The following is a 25,769-nucleotide window of genomic DNA, read 5'->3' as shown; positions in this document are numbered from 1 at the left end:
CCAGAAGTGCCATTCAGGAGAGCAAAATGAACAATGAGCAGATTCTTTTTTCTCAAGACCATAATTAAACTACTCTTTGCTTTCACATCCAGCACTCTGAGTGCTGTTTTGCTCTCAAGCAGGCAACCAAAACTCTTCAACAAAACAGCAGTTTTTCAGTACCGTTCTCCAGTTTCAAGCTAGATGTTTCTACACTTGTAGTGTGAGGCTTTCTAGAAGCATTTTTCTTATATTCAAAAATGAGTTAAGCTGTTCACTCAGGTACAGCCTTTGGAGCCCACAGTATTCAGGGAAAATTAAAAAAACCCCAAAACTCCAAGCTGCAAGTGTAGATTTTGTCAAAGACAATCTGAAGTCGACAGAGTTCTGTATTGACTGTTTTTCCCTCTTTCTATGCAAGAGATCTCTGAAGAGCAGAGTAATTTATTTTCAAGGATTATCTTTTGTTCTTTTTTGATTTTTTTTTCTTTTTTTTACCACGGGGAATCAGAATATCGACAACTAGAAAGGCTTCACAATAAACTACAGAAGGGTGACAGAATGGGGAAAGGAAAGAAGCCATATTTCTAAAAATAAACTAAAATGTTCTAGCTTTGATACAAGACAAGATGATCAAAGATTTTGTCTGTATGTATCTGCATATGGCAGAGAAGATAATCAAAACAAAGAGAGAAGCAGATCTTTTTTGCAGAGTCACTTTGCACCTACTATTTATGGTACTTTTCTTGGTGAGTGAGAGAGAGATCATTTAGTCCATCACTGAAGTTTTGCTACCATTATGATGAATTAGAAGAAACTATTGAACATCCTACAGAACAATATAAAATATTTACATTTTATGAAAAGTAATTTCTCTAGATGAAAAAACAACAACATTTCTTTAGTCTAGAAGGAGAGGTAATATTTTCAAACACTCAAATATTATTCAGGTGACAAAACTTTTGCTGTAACAGTTCTACACAAATCCTTTCCCATGTCTTGCTTTGGATTATAAGTTTGGTTTGAATGCAGAGTTTGAATTAATCATTCTGAGATAAATCTTGTCCTCCTACAAGGACAGGCTGAGAGAGCTCTGGCTGTTCAGCCTACAGAAAAGAAGACTCCAGGGAGCCCTAGTAGTAGCTTCCAGCACCTAATGAGGATCTACAAGAAGGCTGGGAAGGGAGTGCTTACAGAGGCCTGTAGTGACAGGATGAGGGACAAAGGTTTTAAATTAGAGAAGAGTAGGTTTAGGTTGGATGTTAGGAGGATGTTCTTTACCAGGAGGGTTGTGGATCACTGGAACAGGTTGCCCAGGAAGGTAGTTGAGACCCAGGCTGATCTAAGGGAGGATGTCCTTCCTCACTGCAGGGGTTTGGACTAGATGACCTTTGGAAGTCCCTTCCAACCCAAACCATGCTATAATTCTATATTATTATTTATTTTTATTGTTGTATTCTGAATGGGCTTTAAAATGATCATGGAAGTTACTACAGACGGCTGGCTTGAACAGACCTCAGGCATATCAAGTATTTTAACTTTCACAGAGGAAAAGGTAAAAAGGGATTGGGGGGAGAGGGGTCTCCATAAAGTTAGAGATGTTTAGGCTTCACTGTTCCTATGATACTTGAAGTCCCATGAATAGTTCTGTAAGAAATACACATTGTATACATCAGCTTGCCAGAGGAAGGTCCAGGATACATAAGCAATCTGCCTCTTGCAGGAGAGCATTCTGTTATCTTAGAAAAGCAGTCTGCACTGAGAGTGAGATGCTGTAGTTGCAGTTGTCCCTGCTGAGTGCATGGGTGTTGGACTAGATGACCCTGAAAGGTCCCTTCTAACCTAATGCATTCTGTGATTCTTGTTCATCTTTCTCTTACGTTTTCTCAGCCATTAGGTAAAGATAGGCCCTTGAGGAACTACATTGCCACTACCTCCCATTAGTCTGCTACTGCAGACTGTTTACCTATGTCAAAAGCCCTGTCTGCTTGTATACAACATTGTCAGACTTTTCACAAACTCAGGGTTCCCAATAACTTAACACAGCAAAGTATGTCATATTCCCTTTCCTGACTTGACCTTCTCACTATTTGTTCTCAAACTTGTCCTTTAGCATGAGGTAGGACAATCCATTTAAAGCTATATTTATGATACAGCTACTTGATAAATGGAGGAAACACATGGATTCCAGATCTAATTTTATGTTCTAATGCCATTTCACATTTCTCCTCTTAAGCAATAAAATCACAGACTTAGTAACTTCAGAAACAACACCTTTTGCAGCAACTTTCACAAGCTGATTTGTACTTATGTGCAGCACAGTGCTTTGAGAGGATGTTCACTGATTTGGGAATACTGTCTGAAGGTATCAAGTTATCTGTCTAGCAATTTAAATTCTTCAGTAGAAAATACATTTGTTTGAAACAAATGTTTTAGATATCAGATTGAAGTATAGTTGGTCACTGAAGAGGAGTTAGAAAAACTCCCATAATGCCATCATTTTAACTGCTTTAAAGACACACAGATGAAGGAAAGCTAGAATGCTACACCCAGGTAAATTCAAGAAATAGAGCAGTGTATAGTGAAGAAAGGTCACAGCATAAATACTTGGCTTGTTCATTTCATTCACTACATACATTTACCTCCTAAACCCTGGGCAACTTGGTCTAGTTGGGGATGTCCCTGCTGACTGCAGGAAGGTCGGACTAGATGACCTTGAACTTCCCTTCTGGCCTGGACCATTCTATGATTCTAAACACAAGGACAATTTCTTTGTATCATGAAGGTTCCTTGTCCTTGATCTTTTACTTTTCTCTGCAAAAAAACCAACCAACCAACCAAACAAACAAACAAAAAAACTCCTGACACTCTATTCCCAACTTCCCACTGAATCACAATCTGTTCTAGTGGGTTGAGGTCTGGTTTCTGTTCTGGACATCTGCTATCCCAATCTGCTTCCCAGATTAAAGTTTTCATCAGAAACTAACACCAAAAAGACAGAGGTCTTATCATGGAGTTCATAACTGACAACATAGGAGCTGCTGAAGTTGGATCTGTGTCCCAGTTACCTTTCACATGTTCCCTCTTCCTTCTCAGAGAAACAGTTTCTTCCCGTTTACTGCTTCATTCAGCTATTTTCCAGCTTTATTTTAGCAGGACACTGGTTTCCTAATGGGTTTCCTTATGGCACTGATAAAAAAGCACCACTGACCAACTAGAATGGATTTCACATTCAAACCTGAACAGACTTGCAATGGCAGAGCAAATCAAAAAGCTGTTTACCTGAAAGCAGACATTGGAATAGCATCAAACAGGCACGAATTTAATTCAACACAGGAAATATATTTAAAACATAGCTTTACCAAAAAAAGCCCTGTGTGAATCTTTGCATGAAGAATTATTAAGCATTATTGTGATAGTTTGGAGGCTGTTCATTTAGTGGGTTTAAAAAACCCTCAAACTTCCCATACAAAGTGTTTGAATTGGGTGCCTTTTTAATACAAAGCTTAGTCTAGAGTACTCCCCATATGATGCTAATATCAGCTACTTTGTTTCCCCCCCCCCAACATTTCCAAATAATCAAGAGCAAACTAGGATTTGAAAAAGTATACATGAAGTTTAATACCCAATCCAGGGGAAAAAAAAAATCAGAACTAATTATTTAATATTCAATAAATCAGAGTCTCAGAGCATTAGGGGATGGAAGGGACCTTGAAAGGTTATCCAGTCCAACACTGCTGCCACAGCAGGAGCACCTAGAGTAGGTCACACAGGAATGCATCCAGGTGGGTTTGGAACGTCTCCAGAAAAGGAGACTCCACCACATCTCTGGGCAGCCTGTTCCAGTGCTCTGTCACCCTCACAGTGAAAAAGTTTTTCCTTGTGTTCATGTGAAACCTCCTCTGATCCAGCTTGCTCCTTTTGGCCCTTGTCTTAACATTGGACATCTCTGAGAAGACCCTGGATCCATCCTCCTGTCACTCACCCTTCACATATTTATAAACATTAATAGAGTCACCCCTCAGTCTCCTACTCTCCAAGCTAAAGAGCTCCAGCTCCCTCAGGCTTTCCTCTTCAAGATGTTCCACATCCTTCATCATCTTTGTGGCTCTGCACTGGACTCTTTCACGCAGTTCCATGAGGTCCTTCTTGAACTGAGGGGCCCAGAACTGGACACAATATTCCAGAAGTGGCCTCACCAGGGCAGAGCAGAGGAGGAGGAGAACCTCTCTTGGCCTCCTAACCACACCACTGTGCTGCTCCCCAAGCGAGCTTAGTATTTGTTCTGGCAGTGAAAATTAGCTCTGTGTGCTAGTCTCTAAAAATGCTGTGTTGCTTCTCAAAAAGTAGAAGCAACTGGAAGTACACACTCCATTCTCCAATAGTCTGAGTTTTGCTAAGCTGTGACTGAAAACTGTAGCTAGCACTCTCATACAAAAAGTTCAGTTTTCATTGTCTCTAAAATGTATAACAGGTATCTTATTTTTTCCAACAAGTACTGTTTCACATAGCACTAACCTGAAAAACAAAAAGCAATGACCAAAAGATCATTAAAAATCTAAATAAAGAAATCATACCCTATGAATATCATTCTGTTTCTGCACAGTGGGTAGATCTCCACCAATGGGTGCTTGCTGTTTTAATTCATCCTCCTTCAATTGCAGCCATGCCAAAAGTTCCTGAAGAGAGAGATGTAAACGCTTCCACTGGTCTGTGCTGGCTTCCAAATGTGATCTGAAAGCATGTGTTAAATATAAGGTATGTTCAGGTAGAGTGAAAACAGAAAAACAAATTGTACAAGCTTATTTACAGAGAAAGATCCTAGTGTTTAATAATGTAAAGATAACTTCAGTAATATATAATAACTCAGTAATATATACTTCAGTAATATATAATAAATAATAACTTCCGTAGCTGTGAATTAGATTCTGATTTAAATTTCCCACAATCTTAGCCTGAAACGTCCCTTTTTTCCCCATCTGGTGGTTTCACAGAGGTTGGAAGGGACCTCAAGAGATCATCAGGTCCAACTCCCCTGCCAGAGCAGCATCACTTAGGGTAGTCTGCACAGGAATGCATCCAGGTGGGTTTGGAAAGTCTCCAGAGAAGAAGACTCCACAACCCCCCTGGGCAGCCTGTTCCAGTGCTCTGTCACTCTCACTGGAACAGGAGTTTCTTTTCATGTAGAACTGAAATCTTCTATGTTGAGGTGAAATCTTCTATGTTCAAGTTTGAACCCATTGTTCCTTGTCTTATCACTGTGAACCACCTAAAAGAGCCTGGCCCCCTCCACTTGACTCCCACCCCTCAGATATTTATACACATTATTGAGACACCTCTCAGTCTTCTCTTCTCCACACTAAACAGCCCCAGGGCTCTCAGTTTCTCTTCACAGGGGAGATACTCAAGTCCCCTAAGCATCCTCCTGGCTCTCCGTTGGATTCTCTCCAGCAGGTCTCTGTCTCTCTTGAACTGGGGAGCACAAAACTGGACACAGAATTCCAGGTGTGGTCTCAGCAGGGCAGAGTAGAGAGGTAGAAGAACTTCCCTAGCCCTGCTGGACACACCTTTTTTGATCCATCCCGGGATCCCATTGGCTCTCTTGGCCACCAGAGCACATTGTTGTTCCAGCAGAGCACATCATTGTTCCACTGTTGTTTGATTTTGTAGTTTTTAAATGTTAGGGGTTTTTTTGTTTTGGTTTTTTGTTGTTTGGGGTTTTTGTGTGTGTGGTTTCTTAGGTTTGTGGGGTTTTTTGTTTGTTGGTTGAGTTTTGTATTTGGGTTAGTTTGGCTGCTGCTGGTTTGGTTTTGGGTGGCTTTTTCCTTGTTTTTTTATTTTTTTGTATGTGGGGCTTTTGTGGTTGTTTGTGGGGCTTTTTGGTTGTTTTGATTTTTTTTTTGAGGTTTTTGTTTCATTGTGTTTTGGGTGCTTTTGTTTGTTTGTGGGTTTTGTTTGATTGTGGGTTTTGTTTTGATTTAAAAATTTTCCCTTTCAGCAGTAACAGTTGTGTTGAATTGATCATCTTGATAATTATTCAGGACTAGCATGAGAGTAACTTAATTATCACTCAGGATTACTAGGGGATTAATTAACTAAAATTTAGAGAATAGTTTTCTACTCAGAGATGAGTAAGCATTGTCCTGAACCACCACACAAACCATTCAAACTCACACAAGATTCATATGGCTCCTCATCCTTTCACCCCAAAAAAGTTACTAAGAAATTGTTAAAGCCAATAGAATCCACTTACACTACTCAAATGTCAGTGCCATTTAAACAGAGTGAATGCAAATAATTGAATCACTTGAAAAATTAAGAGACTGAATACTACTTTGTGCAAAAAAAAAGTCTCCACCATAAGGACATCTTCTAAATAATTCCTTTGTGTATGTGTAAATGTCTTTTTTAATACTGGGATCAACTAATTTCCAGCAACTGCTTTTTGTGGAGAGAAAATACATGACTGAACCATCACCGGACTGATCGGATCTTCAGTTTTGTTTATACCTTAGGCAGACTAACAATTTATCTTTCTAGACTTATGAACATGCTACATTTTAATTGTTGATTGGGAAGAAATTCCTAATTAATTTCCAGATAATTTAAGGATTGTTCTTAGTAATTCAAATCAATAGCAGTAGAATATAACAGTAAAGAGATAAAATATACTGGAAAATAGAGAGAGATTTTCTTTTATTTCATATGTTTTCTGTTTGACTTATAAAACATTTCTTTTTCTGGATCAGGTGTTTTCTGGCAGTGAAAATTCTACTTCTATACCTCATATGGAATGGTTCTGGTTTCATCTGCATGGTGCTCAGTTGTTTGGGGTTAAACCATGACAATAGTCTATAATAAAATATGATAAGTATAGACTTAAGTGTTTGGCAGACCATATTACTTAGTTTGGATTTGGAAATGAGGAATTGCTGAAGCTAAGGGCAGTTGTGTTTGAAAAGCTCGGTGGATCTCATTTGTTTCCAACCTCTCATACCAGGTAATTGGAGTGGCAAGGAAAGAGAAAGGAAAGGGATAGGTTAGCCATAGGCTGACAAAGCTCAGCTGCTCTGGTATGGGAGTTACTGGAATTTTTTCTCCTTTTTCATACTTAAAGGCTACATGGGAAGGACACTCTTAGCTCATGCTGCCTTTTGATCTCTGCTCTCACATGGCACCTGTAGGCCAAGGCAAAACTGCCTTATAGCAGATATTGCAGGGGGAGGCCAGTCCTGCAGGCGGGAAAGGCTGGTGAAGCCCAGAGTTATATCCCTCTTCACTTGTTCCTCAGGGGAAAAAAAAGATGTATCTCTCTTTTTCTTTAGCTACTAATGTCTTTTCAACTTCAGATCCTTCATTTATTTTTAATGATTGGTTTTTATGAAGATGGCTTTTGTCATTACACAGTCTGACCTCCTTCAGGGCATGAGCTGATAAAAAAAAAAAAGCTAATATTTCATGCTTTATTTTGAAAAATATTTCTGCTTTTTGTAGCCCTCTGAACTACCACCCACGTGCAGCAAGTGAGCATATGAAAAAATGCCCAAGACTGAACAGAACAGAGATTGGTTGCTTATTGTCAAAGCCACGTTTCTGAAGAGAAGCTTGCTGGACAATTTCTTTTGCAAAGAAATCTTCAGCTGATTGAAGCCTCTACCTCCACTTCATCACTATTTATTAAATTTTTTTCCTTGCAAGCAGAAGTTTTCCCCCTGATGACACTACCTATGGACTTCTTTAACCCCTGGATTCAATTTAGCAATTCTGTCCATTCTCCAAACAACAGTTAAAAATCTTAAATAATTTGTCTTTTCACTTGGGTGGTTATTCTTAGTTTTGCACTGGAAATAGTAGACTTAGAAAGAAAGTGTATCATAAATATAGGTTCCTTTCATGAATTATTGGTAAGTCATAGCCACCTCTAGAAAAAAAGCTACATTTAGAGGGGTTACAGTTACTATTAAAAGATGCTAATCCCTCCTCCTGTAATTATAAAATCTCATCATATGCCTCAAATCCTAATCCTCTACTATGATTTTCACACAAAAACCCTAATCATTCTTACAAAGTTAAGCCAACATTCAAAGAAGCACAAATCATATCAAAAAGGACAAAAGTAGTGGATCAGAAACAAATTTTAACCTTTTTACTGGTAAAAAATGCAGCATTCCACCTTACACACCAACTGTAGCCGTTTGCTGATGTGCAGGTCATACCTAATGTTCAGAGATTTCTTCCTAAGCTCACTCCATCTGAGGTTCATGTTATCCAGACGTCTCTGCAACAGGGCTGCATCCTCAGAGCCTTCCAGGGACCTCAGGATTTTCTGGCCGTTTTCATCCAGGTTGTGAAAGATGTCAGTATGAGCATCAATTTCTGCCTGTAGTTCCTATGGGAGCAATAGAAAAGAATACCTGTGATTTCTTAAGTCATTGAAGCTTTGTAGCACTTCTCAAAAAAGTGGAAAAATCCTCAGTGCAACACAGAGCACAGATCACAGATTCACAGAAACATCCAGGTTGGAAAAGACCTTCAGGATCACCAAGTCCAACCATTAACCCTACTCTACAAGGTTCACCTCTAAACCACATCCCCAAGCACCACATCCAAACAACCTTTAAACACATCCAGGGTTGGTGACTCATCCACCTTTCTGGGCAGCACATTCCAATGCCTGACCACTCTTGCTGTGAAAATTCTTTTCCTAATATCCAGTCTAAATCTACTCAGTCACAGCTTGAGGCTGTTCCAATTACCTGTGAGAAGAGACCAGCACCAGCCTCTCCACAATATCCTTTCAGGCAGCTGTAGACAGCGATGAGGTCTCCCCTCAGCCTCCTCTTTTTCAAACTAAACAGCCCCAGCTCCTTCAGTCACTCTTCATAAGATTTATTCTCCAAGCCCTTTACCAGGTTTTGATTTCTCCTTTTATGGCAAAACTGAGGACTATATACACAGCTGTTTTCCTTTCACGTGAAGACCATTTGCACTGAATAATGACTTTCCCCATACAAACCATACTGAGCAAAATGTAGAAAGTTAAAAGTCTAGCCTTTGACAGGCAACAGAATAAGGATGACATATATTTACTATGCTAATGAAGGGAAAAAACAAAACAAAACAAAACAACAGAAACCCAACCCAAACCAAAACACAAACCCCTCAGCATCTCAGGTAAGTCTAACCTTCACATGATACGTCTTCCTGTGCAACATTTTCAGTTTGAGCTGGGGACTGCAACACCGGTCCTGCTGCATGACAAGCCCAAGAAGTCTACGCTTCTGCAGCAGCTGAGCTTGAAAATGCCAAGTTCACTTACATTCTGTTGACAGAATGCATTTCAGAGCACAGGCCTCAGCAGTCAATAGCAATAAACAGCCACTTTGTGCTGTATCAAAACACTGGTCAGGGCCATGGCTGTAGGAGGGCCTGAGAATAGCAAGGACCTAGAATATGCAACTGGCAGCTCATGCCGAACAGCCAACTTTTCTTATCACTTGGTAACTGCAGCGCAGCTCTACATTTTGAATGCCATTTCCCCCCTCATTTTTAGCACAGCTCTTTCTGCCAAAAGAACATTCTTTAGAGAGCTGCCTGGTACCAGCATTCCTGCCTGCCCACACACTCAATGCAGCCTTTGTACATTGGCTGCCCTTCTCCAAGACGTTTGCATGCTGCACCTCCACAAGATCAGATTCATTTCCAGAAACAGTGATTGAATCAAGCTCTTTAGAGGAATTAAAAAACAATAAAAATAATTTAAACATATACAGACATCAGAACATGTACTCTATATGTAGCCATGCACACACAAAGAAGCACACATACAAAAAAAAATGACCTAGGGGATAAAGCTCTGAACTTTTTTTCTGAGATACCTGGACACTAAGATTTCTGGTTGTGGTGGTTTCTTGCTGCCTGAAATGAGAGTGCTGGGGATGAAGTGTGAAAAGGGGAAGTGATTTATATTATTTGAGAGCAAGATCCAGCACTAACTGAGCATCACAGATAGCCCCCAATGGAAACTTGCAATTTTCCTTAGAATGACATTGAAGGAGGAAAGCACTGAACTTGCCTAGTTGATGTGTTCCTAATTGAATTGGTTTTATTTGATATTTTAAGTGCACTAAATCATGAGTAGATCGTCCTTTTTAACCTGTTGCTGTTCCAAATGTCATTTGTCGTCCTTGAGTGAATACCTCCTTCTTGCACAGCAATGACTAGCACTGTCCTTGGAGCAATTTTAAGGAGGGCTAGGTGCCACACAGAGATATGAACACAGCAGGAGGTCTTTGATGTAATATAGCAACTATTTTTTCATCCATCTATTTTACTTTCTCCATAGATAATCATCTGGTAAGGTAGTTAGTAGTAGTTTGTTTGCTTGACTGAAGAATAATCTATTGCCAAATTTATTTCTATTCATGTATGCATCTTGAGATTTTATTTAAGGTAGGTCAAGTATCACAAACTTGATGTAAACAACACACAAGAAAGGATAAAGTTTAAAGTAAAAAAGTTAGCTTTTAATTTCAGTATATTTCTACTATCCTTCCACATCTAAAAAAAAACCAACAACTATAAAGCTGTTTATGAGTGCAAGAATTATCACATGAACTACCTACTGCACAAAATTCTTATTTTTTTAAGGTGGTGATGGCAACAGCTGCCTTTTTTTCAGCAAGAATATGTGCCATGAAACAAGTGCATAGAATAGCTTCACAGAATGAAGTTGTCAAATGTATACCTTTTAACACAGAGAGTATTTTAAACACAATTAAAAGATTTTTCTTGTTTTTAGAAGAAAGTGTTTCATAGTCTACACACTATTTTCACATATTTGGGAAAACAAAATCAAGTAAGAACCAATTTATTTCAGAATCCTACACAGGATCACAATGAATCTGGACAGCTAGCTAAACATGCCACTGATATGCAAAGTGAGACACTCTTAATCAAAAGCTTGGTATTTGAGACCTGGTTTTCCTTATTCCAAATAACTGCACTTCTTCTAATGCTCCTAGAAGTAGTTTATTCCAGCTGCAAAGGAAACCTACACTGACAAAAAGGCAAGGTAAAAAAGATATTTACTCCATTTTGCTTGGTGCATTTTATACCTTTTCTTTGTGCCTCAACATCCCAAGAAAAAGAACTACATACTTTTTATTTGTTTTCTGAAATGAACTAGATTCTTTTTCTCGACAAGAATAAAGCAGGAAGATATATCTCATCTCATAAACTCTTAAGATATTTGCAAAAGTAAGCTGTCATTAAACAGCATATCAAGAAGCATAGAATATGGTCTAAATATAGACTGTTTAATGCATTTTCATTTTTTCCAATGTGTTCAAACACATGGAGGAATTGTAGAGGACAAAAAAAAAAAAAAAAAAAAAAAAAATCAACCCTGCTTTAATTCAACTGACCTGCAGTCAGACAGAAGTTGAGTCTGTATGCTGCATTTTTGATGTAGGGGTTCTTACTGAGGCAGTGTGGAAATAGATTCCCTTAAAAAGAGCAGATAGCAAAATGAAAAGCATCTGTTTGATCACATTTCTGCTTAGAATGAGCTGAACTGCTTAGAATGAACTGCAACTCCATCAAGTACAGATTTGCCTAAGAGTTTCAGAGTGAAATCCTTTATTAAGATGAACTATAAAGTTAAATGATGAAAGGTATCATAGTATTTGTTTCTAGAAATCCTGCTGAACACCTGTTATGGGTTTCTACAAATGTATATTTACAGTATTATTATGCATAGAATAAATCTAGAACTAAGTCACAGAACTAAGAATGACAGAGAGGTCAAATAAACTTGAAGGGAACTATCTTCTTGGACCAAACAAGATGAGAAAATTTGCTCTGGCTGTTTTTCTTTTGTCTTCAGTCTTTGAAACTTCTGCACACAATTTCAAGAGAAAAGGCTGTAAGACAGCAAGCCCAATACTGCCACACAAAAAAAGCTAGGGGATGGATATTTTCCCCCTCCCTTGGAACTGCTGCTAGCATTCTTCATAAAAGCACACATCCTCACTGCCCCAATCCTCTCAGTAGGTGACTCCACAGTTTATTTTACACAGAGTCCTGTAAAACACAGTATAATCATATTGCAAGATTTAGTGCACTGGAAGTCCTGGGAGCCTCCACACAACAGAAGCAGTCCCATAAAAATTCAGTTAAGATTTGAGTCTGCCATTATTGTGGTAACACATCAGAGAAGGATTGGTAGGCTGGAAGTAAAATTAAATCCTAGAAAGAAGGAATTAGCTACACTACTTGGACTATACATAAGTCAGACAAAATCATGGAAAAACACAGAATCACAGAATGTTAAATGTTGGAAGGTCATCAGGTCCAACCCCCCTGCCAAAGCAGGATCACCAGGAGCAAGTCGCACAGGAACACATCCAGGTTGGCTTTGGAAGTCTCCAAAGAAGCAGGCTCCACAACTTCTCTGGGCAGCCTGTTGCAGCGCTGTGTCATCCTCACAGTAAAGTTTCTCCTCATGCACATCTAACAATGATGAGAATGATGTTTTATTATCATCTAAATCACCTTAGCTAAAATAACCAAACTCTGACACAATGAGCAAAGTGGGAAAGAGGCTCTCAGTCCCTCCACCAAGATTTTAAATCACTTACTCTCCCAGTTCATAAGTGTCCTGGCTTAAGACAGCCCATTCACACAAGCAAGCACCCCAAACACATATTGGGAGGGAAAGTAACACAGAATCCCCAGGTTCAGATAAGGAGTTTAATGAAATGATACAATGTACAGTTAACTTAGCCTGCTCCACAGCAAAAGCAGAAGCAGCAGCAGAAGACAGAGATAAAACAACCCTCCCACCCCCCAAGTGCCCAGCCAGACCAGCATCCAAACACTAGAAACTGGAAGAAACAAACAGAAACAGGAAGCCTCTCATGTTACAATCTGAACTTCAAGCCCCATGATACTTTGCTCCAGACAGCACTTTCATTTTGAAGCTGGCATGATGTCAGCATGGTATCAAATACTCATTGGCAGATTTGTCACTGGCTAAACCCATGACAAAAGGCAAAACTTTTATTGGGTTGTAGAAAGAGAGCATTTACTGAGCAATTTACAAAATGATGAAAATGTCTCAAATGATATTTAAAATGTAATTAAAGGCCAGTCTTGTTGAGTTAAAAGCACAATTGTGAGATAGCTATACATCATCATGCCATGAAGCCCTCTATTCAGCTAGCCTATGGCATGACCCCAATTCCAGTCTGGTATGATTATATCTCTGAGTTTTATGCTAATGATTTGATCAAAAAGAAAGATAAAAGGTCTTTTCTAATGGGAAGATAAGTTTATGAATATCATTAAGGCATTTCTAGGTTCCCAACACATTTTTCAAGACAAAGGAAAAGAGTTAGGCTTCTAAGAGAGAATCAGATGTTGATGAGTGGAAGCTAGAAGTATAACTTTGCCCTGGAGAAAACGGTTGCATTTATCACTGCTATGGCTTGAAAAATACAATTCCCAGAATTAAGAAAGGACCAACAATCATATTCAAAATCTGTTCATCTAAAAGAAGATCCAAAAGCTTTCTTTAGCATGTTGGACCTTGTATTCAGAGAAGATAATCACAAAAATCACAGAATCACAGAAACATTCAGGTTGGAAAAGACCCTCAGGATCACCAAGTCCAACCATTAAACCTACTCTACAAGGGTCAACCCTAAACCATATCTCGGAGCACCACATCCAAACAACCTTTAAATACATCCAGGATTGGTGACTCCACCACCTCCCTGGACAGCACATTCCAGTGCCTGACCACTCTTTCCTAATGTCCAGTCTAAACGTACCAAGTCACAGCTTCAGGCTTTTCTAGACAGGTAGAACAACCTTCAGTTTAGGTTACATTCAAATTGTAAGATATTATGCAGTGCATTTAAGGATGCATCCGTCTCTTGCTGACAGACAGTGACTATGAAAACATAATGTGGGCTTCTTCATTCCAGTAACAGTGGGCTGCCTCATCTCTAGAGTAGTAACTCAAGAGCAACAATCCAGTTACTTGAACATATGCTTGAGTCTGGCTTTTCAGACAACGCAAGGCCTTATATTTCTCCCTCATTCATAGAGACATTATCTAGCAATTAATTTTTATTCAACTAGAATTAACTATAAATAATTACACAATTCAGTGGGATTTGGGGGAACTTATAGACTTCTTGGTGTGTTTCTTGAAGACAGAGGAAAACTCTGATTGACTACTTTTATTTACTTGTAATGAAAATACAAATAAATGCATAAAATAGTCAATCTTTAAATGTACAAAGCTTTCTACGTTTATAAAGACATTTTCACTTGGGATTTGATCCAGTCAAATTCTTGTCATTGGACTGGAGAAGTATAAGCTATTTTAGTAATAACAACTTCAATGGAAATAGTATTACCTTTTGTCTGTTTTTCTTGTCATTATATCTAGGATGGAAACCCAAATTAGAAAGCAGTATCATGCTAGTTTGAGATTACACTAAGGCAGAAGAATTCCTGGTAGCCACAACAATGAAGGACTTCTACTGTATGGTGTAACTGTGTGATATTTATTTTACTACCATTGCCTGTACCACCTTTCAGACATGCAAATGCAACAATGAGAACAAAGTATAAATAAAGGAGAAAGCTAGAAGTGTTCTGTGTCAGAAAATCAGCCACCTCTACTGACATGTCTGAGAATGGGCTTAGATAGGTGCCTTTGAAAACTCTGTATTTGAGAGTTGGATGAGCAGGAGGGAAATAGCATATGTGTGCATGTACTCTTTCTGAAAGTAAAGCCACCAAGCTCAATACAAACTAGCACATTTTCCTAGATTTTAGAAGGTAGTCTTCTCCCAGCAAATATGCAGGTCCTGATCCCAGTACTTCAATGCATGTATAATCCCACTACATCTGCACGTTCTGTTAGCACACTCACGCTGACGATCTTTCAGCAGCAAACTAATAATGCTGATACTTCCAGCATGCCTAATTTTTCCCTCCCACCATTTTCCAGTAGCAGCACAAAGTGACACCATCCACTACAGTAACATTCACTTCAACTCAGTTACTCAGGCAAGGTCTGAAAGTTCTGCTGCATGGATTGGAGAGCATCTATCTACCTGTATCAGATGCACTGACATCCCAGTCCTTCAAGTTAATACTGATTTTCTCTTACAATAGTGAGTCACAAAGGCTGAACTGCACAACTGTCTCAAAGCCTAGTGAAAAAGAAATCTTGTAAAAGTATAAAGGAAGGAGTTTTGGTTTTTTTTCTCTGTCAATAAACTACAGTAAAAGATACCTGATATTTGCTACATATAAATGACCATTCCTAGAAGAAAAATTATTTGTACATTAGTTTCACAGGAAAGGATCTAAGGTTTCAATGTACCAACATGCAACAATAAGACATCTCATATTTTATCACCTATGAAATTCATCTTTTCCCTTCATCAAATATAGAATGCTCTTTCAAATAACTTGCTTTTACCCTTCATCATATATACAATCCTCTTTCAAATAACTTAGAAATAAAAATTAAAAGTATTTTAAAATTAAAAGAAACTATTTTGGTTCTATACATTATCTCTTTTCCTTCTGTCACAAATAATTTTTTGCAATCTTTTTTTTTCCTTTTTTAAATACATTTTGACATTTCTCATTTTTTGTGACGTTTTTCATGGCTGGGGAAAAATAATTCATACCTTAGTTTCAGAACATGATGTTCAATTAATTAAAATAACATAAAGCCTTATTAAAACTTTGAAGAGAACAATACAGAAGATGAAGCTGAAAGTAGAGGCCTCATACATTACACATTATTAAAAATTGGTTCATGCAGAATAATAACTGTAATTGTTTTAGGGCTACTTGTAGAAGTTGATATTGTTCCATAGATAATGAGATTTTAATTAAGAATTTATACTATTTCAGGTGTTGCTCTGTAATAAAAAGCAAGATTTGTTGCATTTAACTATTCTTAATCAAGGGCAGGCTAAGTGGTAGCCAGTGGGCAAGAGGGAATGATGGAAAGCTCCAGTGCTTATGCACATACTTGTGTCAAATCCTGCACACTAGAAATGTCCTGAGGCAATCCCAGGGAGTAAAAAATTTTGGGCAGCATAAGAACAAAAGTATACTTAATTTTCTCTTTTTTTTTTTTTTTCAGTGAGAATATAGGCCATGCTAGTGTAATCTCAGTATCTTTCCAGGTCTGACAGAAGGTGTCAGAAAAGTTACCACAGAGAGAATTTTCCTGTGGCAGATGATTATTAGCAAGTCTACCTCAACGGTTTGATGTCAGCTTTTCCTGTCACTGCAAAACAGAATTCACCAAGTGTTGGTTGGTTTACCCATTAGCAGTGAACATGAGCTGGGTTTGGACTGCCATGAGACAAGTTAGGTTTATCTTCCTGATAGTGTTATAACCACAACACTGCTCAGTGTGAGGGAAAGCACTCATTCAGATACCTACCACAAAACTACTGCCTGTGGGATTATGGCTCCTTCCTGTGTGAATGTACCCCCCCTAAATGCAGCCATGGGCAGTGCCAGAGAGGCTCTGATATCCCTGAACAGCTGTTACCAAAAGGGCTGATATAGTGATGAAAGCTGTCAGGATCAGGACTCGGGCAGCTGCGGAAATGAACTGCAAGGTCTCAAGAGGAGCACAGTGCCACAGCCTCCCTCCTTCTGACCCTCCGACTCAAAATCCTCTGTTGCATGCTCACACCAACATCAGTCACAAAACTAGGACTTCAGTGTAAGAGGAAAAGTTTCATCCTCATCAGTTTTCAGCTCAAAGAATATCCATCGCTTTGAGCTGCTCCAGGACAACCTGAACAACAAAGGGAGCAACACCTGTGCATGTTCAGTCATGTGTGTGTTCTGCTATGTTATTTCAGATGATTTAATAATGCAAAGTGACTGTCCCAAAACAAAAAACTGGAAAAAAGTTCATCATCTGAAAAAGGAAGACAATTTAAACAAAATCTTTCAAAACAGCTTTATCTATCTTATTGATTGACGTCTCTGTGGCAACGTCCGATCATGTTTTGCTGCACCTAAAAATCAAAAGCAAAGCTGAACAAGATGCCTGTATCAAGGAATCTCTGAATAAGATTCTTCTTCTCTGAATAAGGTTCATATCCTGAAAATTAATTGATATTTTCTTGTATTTCCTAACAAGATGAATGCACTCCCATGGTTTTAGGTTAAAAAGACAAGTATCACTGAAAGCAGTCTTGACAGTAAATCAATATATTATACAGATCTTAAATTCCATAAGGAAGTCATATACTCCTACTTAATTTCCTGTAGAGATCAAATATGCCATGTTCTCCTATTGTCACTCCAAAGTGTGCCATCCAGGCCCAAGTCTATAGACTGGAATTGCTTTTATAGCACTTCAGTCAAGATTACTTGTCAAACATTTTATCAACTGCTGACACAGGACACTGCAAGCACTTGATTTCAATACAAATTGTGTCAAAGTTGCTCTTGCCACAGGAAGTTTTTTAATACCTTGCTCTCATTAGTGTTGACAATACACTAAAAGAAACACAAACATGGGAATGATGGATACCCTTATGGAAAGCAGTTCATAAATTATCCTAATGTACTACATAATCATAGAATTCATGAATGCATTCAGAACCAGGGCACAAGTATCCCTGATAACTGAAGACTTTGCTCAAACATACAATCCAGCCACATCAATAACACTACTCAAAGTTCAACACATCAGGTACTGAGTAATGCTGTAACCTTGGGCACTTGTGGAGGAGACACTGTCACAGAATCACAGCATTGTCTGTATTGGAAAAGACTTTTAAGATCATTGAGTACAATCATTAAAGTAACACTCACAAGCCCTGACTAAACCGTGTCCCTCAGCACAATGTCTACAGACATTTCAATGCCTCCAGGGATGGGGACTCCAGGCAGGCCTTTAGTACCTGCTGAAAGGGGCCTACAGGATAGCTGCAGAGGGACTATTTATAAGGGCATGTGGTGATAAGATGAAGGGCAATAGTTTTAAACTAGAGGGTAGATGTAGAATGGACATTAGGAAGAAGTTTGTTGCTATGACATTGGGAAGAAGTTCTTTACCATGAGGGTGGTAAGACACTGGAACAGGTTGCTCAGCCAGGTTGTGGATGCCTCATCCCTGGAAGTGCTTAAGATCAAACTGGATGAGGCTTTGAGAAACCTGCTCAAGTGGCAGGTGTCCCTGCCCATGGCAAGGGGGGTGTGTGTGGGTGCGTGGAGTTAGATGATATTTAAGGTCCAGCTTAAGCCATTCTATTATTCTGTGACCGTGAAGAGTGGGGGAAGGATTGGCAGAAACAATATGGGACAGAATGGGACTGGCCACGACCCTGATTCCCTGCTTTCCTGCACTGCTGTGAGGGAGAAGGTTTCAGAGCTGGTCCTGGTAAGAAGGGATGGGTAGGAGGAAGGTGTATTTAACATATGGTTTTATTTATGATTTTCCTGGTTCACAGACACTATATTCTCTTTCAAATAACCCAAAGAACAAAAAGATCCCCCAATCTCAGCCAAGAAAGAGAGAGAATGCATGAGTGCATTTTATATGGTTCTATAAAAAATTAAAATCTATGCAGTAGGCTTCATATTTTCACCAAAGCTGTCACTCCCAGCTGAAATTTTTACATGTTTGGCTTCTGATTGCATTATAGTCACCTTTCCAACTGAAGTATTATTTCTTTAAATAAACCTCTGATTTTTTTTCTGTGCCCACATCTTTTTAGATGAAAAAGATATAACTGAAATTTTCAAGAGTGAAGCTTCCAAAAACCTGATTGCAAGTAAGCATTGTTGTTCAGGTTCACTATGTTGGTTTAGTTCAGCTCATATGCCGTTTTCATCAAGGTGCTCTCCATTTCCACTGTGAAATCTGTCCCTGTAAATGTAAGGATATCACTTTTCTTGTCCAGGGGTAGATCACCTTATTCTTGATTAAATGTGCACCGTTACCATATATATAGTAAGCAGTGCACTATGCTTGTCTAAGTGCTTTCATCAAGGACAGCACACAGACAGGAGTCCTGGATAACCTCTGCTCATGTGCTGTGTAGTGACAAAGTATATGTACAGTGAAGTAAGAAAATCTAGGACTTATTTTTTATAAGCTATTAAGTTTAATTTGCTCATGTGTGGAAGGTCTAAAAATTACTGAAAACGCAAACTAGAAATTATCTGCTACATAAAATAGTCTTATTCCTTCGGCACCCTTTGCTGGCAGCCATTTATTTCTCCCAACTCCTGATAGCTTACCACACACGGTTTAGACATGCATTCATAATCCAAGTTGAAATACAACATGTGGTTGCACAAGTACATTCAATCCACACAGTCAGGTGGGAATATGCTTCAGATGGTTAAATCCAATTGAAACAGACTATTTTTAACAGCATATTAAAAATCTGCCTGCAGATAGTTTATTCGTAAAGGGATTCTGTTTGGGTATTAGCTCGAAGATCACATGAATATGTAACATGGAGTAAACAAATGCCTTCCTCAAAACTATTTCTCACTATGAAAAGTTCAGAAACTGCTAAATTAGCCTTTTATGCCATGCAGCAGTAACAACTTTCTACACTGACTTTTTAAAACTTACTCTGATTAGGATTTTTATAGATCTTGCTTCGTATTGACGTTACTTTTGAATCTGTCCTACAGTACTTATTTCTTAGGGTGTCAGGTAATGATAAGACTAGGGGGAAGAGATCCAAACTAGAGGAGGGTAGATTTAGATTAGATGTTAGGAAGAAGTTCTTTACTATAAGGTTGGGGAGACACTGGAACAGGTTGCCCAAAGAGATGATGGAAGTCCCATCCCTGCAAGTTTTTTAAGGCCAGGCTGGATGTAGCTCTGGGCAACCTGGTCTAGCAGAAAGTGTTCCTGCCCATGGCAGGGGGTTTGGAACTAGATGATCCTTGAGGTCCCTTCCAACCCTGACAAATATATGATTCTGTCTTCCAGAAATTTAAATACAATTTTTTCCCTCTTGCTTGGACTCACTATTTTCTATTCAGTGTTGAATAAAATGAAACTAACAAAAAAGACACCAACTGGGGAATAAACAAAGACACAAACCCACAACACTAAAACCCCCTAAGTGCAATGACATTTCTGTTAAGAGATTGCAAGGTATGGTACAAACAGACTTTACTGTGACACAAATTGGATGCTATCCCCCTAATCACTATTCCTCCTTGTGGAGCACTCACCTAAATCAAAATCAACACAAAATTAACCCAAATATCCAAGTAATTCAGTACTTTGGAAATGGATTCATGGGATCGTATTTCATAATGGCAAGATGCACCAACACTTCAAAGCCAATTTTCCACAAATTACCCCTGCTTTGAATAAGAATCCTAAAGAGAAGGTACTCCAAACATCTCATTGGTGCACACATTACTTAAATGTGAACTTTTTAGACTATTTCCTATATGTATTTACATTATACATAAATGCATATAAACTTTGAATACTTATTCAAGATAAAGCTTCATATAGAAATACATAGAAGCCTTAAAATTGTGATGTCACTGTTTCCATGTATTTAAACCCTATAGTGTTATATTTGTGTGCATGCATTTCTTCACATGCAGAAGGCATAGAATCATGGAATGGTTTAGGTTGGAAAAGCCCTTAAAGAGCATCTAGTTCTAACCCATGGCAGGAACACATCCCATTACATCAGGTTGCTCAAAGCTTCATCCAGCCTGGTCTTCCAGGGAGGGAGCATCCACAACCTCCCTGGACAGCCTATTACAGAGTCTCACCACCCTCACTGTAAAAAATTTCTTCCTAATATCCAGTTTGAATCTACCCTCTTACAGCTTAAAGTCATTACTCCTTGTTCTATAACTACAAGCCCTTGCAAGGAGTCCTTCCCCAGCTTTCCTGTAGGTCCCCTTCAGGTACTGGAAAGCTGCTATGAGGTCCTCCCAGAGCCTTTATTTCCTCCAGGCTTAGCAGACCCAACTCTCACAGCCTGTCCTCATATAGGGGAGGTTCTCCAGCCCTCTGATCATCTTTGTGGCCCTCCACTGAACCCACTCAAGTGGTTTGATGTCCTTCTTATGCTGGCAATGGGCTCTCACAAGAGAAGAGCAGAGGGACAGAATCATCCTCCCTGACCTACTGGTCACACTTCTTTTGATGCAGCCCAGGATATGGTTGGCCTTCTGGGCTACAAGCACACATTGCTGGCTCATCACATTTAACCATCTAAAAAAAAAAAAAATTGAATACCACCTTTAAACATGAAACTCATTACAAATAAAAAAAAAAAAAAACAAAACAGAACTCAGCCAAAGTAATTCAAAGTCAGGAATATAAATTGTTTGGTGAGATCTATTCACAGTTGTTCAACCTTTGAAATTTTCCGTGAAGTTCCTACAATAGTCAGAATCAAAAAAGCTACAGCTTGAGGTACTTCAAGCGAGCTGTGCAATTGCACAGCTAATAGAAGCATAATCATCTCAGCAGGAATTAAATAAGGCAAATACAACTGCTGAGTTGTTTTTCAATATTATTAATTTCAAAGCATATCTTGCACATGCTGGCATATTTAGGGGAAGGAAGGCAACTTCAGATCATAAGAGTATACAATTTAAGAGCTTTCTGATGATGAGGCAGCATATAATGAGAAACCTTTGATACAGGCTTAATCCAAACATTTAGCCTATACCTAAAAATATATATCAAAACCTCATATACTTCATACTTCAACTGACTTAATTTAAAAGTGTTTGCTACAAATTGTACTATAGAATAAATCAATTAAAAAAAAATTAAGCCATCAGCAAACTCTGCAATTTTTCTTCTTTCACTTATTTAAATTTTCAAAAATAATGATAAATTCACTGAGCCTTTTTCAACACATGGACAAATCAAAACGGGGGAAAAAAGACATTTTGATTCTACTTTAAAAGGAAGGCTTTGCTACTAAAGCAAAGTGAAAAATAAACTTAACAATAATTATATTCTCTATTCTAGTGCCCCTGTTGCACAAGAAGCAAGAAAAAGTAGGAGGGTAGCAAAGAGCAGAAATGCAGCTCAGACAGTTCATGTATCAAAGTCTTGGCAGAAAAAAATCACCAAAGCGAGAAAGAACAGTATAATGTTATAAAGATTCACTGGTTTTACCACAAGATATCTTTAAATGGTGAAGTTCAAAGGTGCCATGTACTCACAATTTAGACTTGAGCATCCAGCCGTCTGGGAATGGATGGCAGAAAGGATATTTCTTTAAATGTTCCTAGAATGTCTTTGACATCTCAGGTCTTGTGCAGCATGTCCAGCCTTGAATTCATGAGTGTGGCACTAATGTAAGCTCAAATCTGTTTTACTTGTCATCAGTCTGCAACCATTCCATCATTTTTGCCAAATCAAGATGCTAATATATATGCTCCTATCTGATTAAGAAATGTTACTTGATTAATGGTGACTGTTTCACTTGTCACAGTCGAAAGAGAAGACAAAACAGCCTGCTTGGCAAAACAAAGAGCACGTTTTTGGATGACAAATGTTTCTATATAGCCTGGCTTTCTCATTGTCATTCACCAGCTCAGGCTGTCAGAAATGTCTTTCTAGAAATATCCCTGCCTCAGTGAACTTTGACCAGTTTCAAGATAAGATTTTGATGGAGCCCTGCCTAGGCTGCTAGCAAACTGCACACAAAAACAAGTTCCCTCCTTCTTGAAACTGTAGCTCTCCTAGGATGAACCTCCCTCAGCATCTGCCTCTTTCAGGTCACTTTAGTGTAATAGGTATATAAATAATACAACGTAAGGCTGTGGGGTTTTTCCTACAACTGAAAGTTCTGCAAATAGTGGTTGCTAGTCCTGGAGATATTCCTGGTGTTTAGAGAATGAGTAGAGAACCTGACAAGCTCAAGCGCATGGCTAATTTCAAGGCAGAGTATTTTTAATTCTGGTATCATTTGGGCTAATACCAAATTGAAACTTTTCTTTCTGGATGAGCAATTCTGTGGGTTTGGCTGAATCTTGAGGCACAACCTTATAAAATGCTGTTCTTTCATGGTTGGGGTAGGATGGGAGCTGGTTGGATTTTCTTCTCCCCCTATCCCCTTTTCCTGTGCTCCTTTTGCTAGCCAATATATTCTGAGATATGAGAAAGCAAAGAACATAGGCAATTTATTATTTATAGCAAATTTGATAGTCTAGTCTAAGATTCTATACTGTCCTTCAGAAACTCACAAAATCACACTTACATGGAAAACTGTAACCCTAAAATTCTTTACCAAAGTTAACGCCATTATATCCTTGACAAAATTCAACTTCCAGCTGATGTCAAGAGAAACACTATCTTTTAGCTTATTACATTTCCTTCCTGATTAAAAGTGGGAAAAAATGATACCATAACAGAGGATTTTAGATGTCCTAGAGCCATTTTTAGAGTTCTTTTTAACACCAGCCTTGATTTGAGACAAAGACAGTAAAGATTGATTGAAACAGAAGTCTGGTTTCTAATCCTTCTGCTACTGTTTGCTTTTCTCCTGACCATCATGATCAGTGTAATGACAAAGATTTCCAATGAAAGAGTAGTAAAATGTAGCTTAGCTCTGCCTATGAAGCTGTGATTGGGAAACAGGAATATAAAGCAATTTTAACAGAAGTGCGTTTATTCAAAACACTCTACTTAGTGCCTTAAAATAAGCACCTGGCATACAAACAACACATGTCAGAGCGTATGGTGTATCACTTCCAGGTGCAACCAAAATTTTTAAAGCTGCTCAAAAACTAGGAGGGACCCAAGTAGCTTTGGGTCAATTGAGTAAACAACTCAACAGCAGCCTTGTGTCACAGTAGAGTAGTAACTGGTGAGACATTCCGAGTAGTCCTTCCCAAATGCCAACAGAGCCACAGAGGCACTTGGCACCAGCTATAACAACTGCCCAGAGCACAAACAGTGCAGGATCCTATAACCAAAGGCACAGGGAAAGGCTGCTCTTAGACTGGTGCTGTGTTTTATTATTAATCAAGCATATCTGCAACTCCACAATTGCTTCAATGGTGTTGTGTTATGCAGAGAAAGAGGAGGATAATAAAACTGGAGTAGTGCAAACAAATAACAGAAGTGTCTTACTTCCATTCTCTCATGAGACACAGCAGGAATAAACACACTTTATGACAGTACTTTTAAAATTTATTTTTCAGTTCTCTTTCATTGCATTTGCTTTTATTACATTCTCAGTGTGAGCATGCGCCTAAGTGTGTGCATTCTTGCATGTGTATATAGCCAGTGAACTGCCTTTTAAAAGGAAAAGAACTCTGCCATATTTGGGATTTAAGGTAGTTCCGTTTCGGTGTTATACTGAACCAGTTTCTAATGTGATTGTGTGGGTGCTCTTTTTACTTTGAGCTCATAAGCTTTCCTCACTGGAAATGTATATATACAATCATAATGTTTTCCCTCCATGCTTCTTAGTTTACCTTAGGGTAATTGTATCAGCTCTGGGAAACAGGTAATTTAGAGAAGGTATAAATGTCTTATATTCATCCCCAAAATAAAGGAGCGTTGGCTTTCGACTACAAACCTAACTCAAGCTAACTCATGCTCAGAATGAGGAAACAAACACTTATTTTCAGTAAAGCTGTGTGCCAACTCTACATGGAATACAAACTCATGAGTCTGAGGGCTGTAGCCTTTAGCAAAAAGAACATCTAATATTGAACGAGCAACCTGCAGCAGCAAACAGCTTAGGTCTAGCAGATGTCATAATACAAAACAGACTTCAAAGAAAGGAATCTATTTTTATGGATAAGAAACAAGAATTCTCAGTGGACAAAAGAACAGTTTCTGGTGGTTGTTATATAAATATAAAAATGTTTCCCATTGTGGAACTTCCTTTTGCAAGGACTTTCTAGCAAATAAAGAAAAAAAAGTCAGCTGAAGAGAATGCCAGTGCTATCTTTTCAGGTTAGCCTATCCTTCCTCCTTTGGTGTCTCTAACAGAACATTGATTTTATTTTTGTAATTACGCAACTCTTTAATTTAATTTTAAAAAGTATTTAGGTTTTATCAAAATTGTGGGATTTTTTCCCACAAAAGTAAATATTTTTTTCAGCACAGCAGGAGGAGCTGGATAAGATCATAACCATTTTGTTTCCATAGCCAGGATTACGTAAGAGACAGAGCATAACCACCAAAATAAAGCTTGTAAGAAAGACCAAAAAATTAAGCAAATACTTAATAGAAGAGATACTAATTCTAGATTAAAGAATTGCAAATAGAGAAGGGCATAAAAAATGAAACATATATTTATTTTCTTAAATGCCACTTTGTAAGCCACTTGAACCTGTCTGTGGAACATAGCAAGGGATGGACTTTGCCTCCCCTTTGACTCTGACTGCCTTTCTGTTTTAAGATTACATTTTGGAATCTCCAGAGCAATTTTAAAACAAAATAAAACAAACAAAGAGAAGTGAAAACACAAAACCACCCACAACAACAATAATTTCAAATCAAATTAAGATAAAGTACATATCTCCCTAACAGACTAATTTATTTATAGCATGTAAGACACACAAACAAAAATACCTTGTTCAGAATAGCCTCAGAAGGTTATGATGGTCAGTGACTCTTTAAGTGATGACTAAATTAAAGAAATAGTAAGAGCTTCTCTCTTTTTTTTTTTTTGTTTCTTTTTCCTGACTCTTTTAACTAAAAAAGATTAATAAATGCCAAAAGTTATTTCCTGTTGTCTCCAACA

General features: G+C 38.4%; 1 protein-coding gene across 3 annotated transcripts in view; it reads right to left on the bottom strand.

The window, feature by feature from the left end:
* The window catches only part of DMD (dystrophin), an 851,798-nt gene that overhangs the window by 214,205 nt on the left and 611,824 nt on the right, over window positions 1–25,769 (bottom strand). For all 3 annotated transcript variants that reach the window (XM_054391265.1, XM_054391273.1, XM_054391280.1), the window contains 2 exons: window positions 8,196–8,368; window positions 4,557–4,713 (listed from right to left, as the gene is read on the bottom strand). In XM_054391265.1, the coding sequence (XP_054247240.1) occupies window positions 4,557–4,713; window positions 8,196–8,368 (330 nt within the window). The remainder of the gene's footprint in view (window positions 1–4,556; window positions 4,714–8,195; window positions 8,369–25,769) is intronic.

The sequence above is a fragment of the Indicator indicator genome, chromosome 1 (assembly GCF_027791375.1).
Source record: "Indicator indicator isolate 239-I01 chromosome 1, UM_Iind_1.1, whole genome shotgun sequence".
Lineage (NCBI taxonomy): Eukaryota > Metazoa > Chordata > Aves > Piciformes > Indicatoridae > Indicator > Indicator indicator.
The sequence above is the reverse complement of the archived record's forward strand: the minus strand, read 5'-3'. Positions and strand labels throughout refer to the sequence as shown.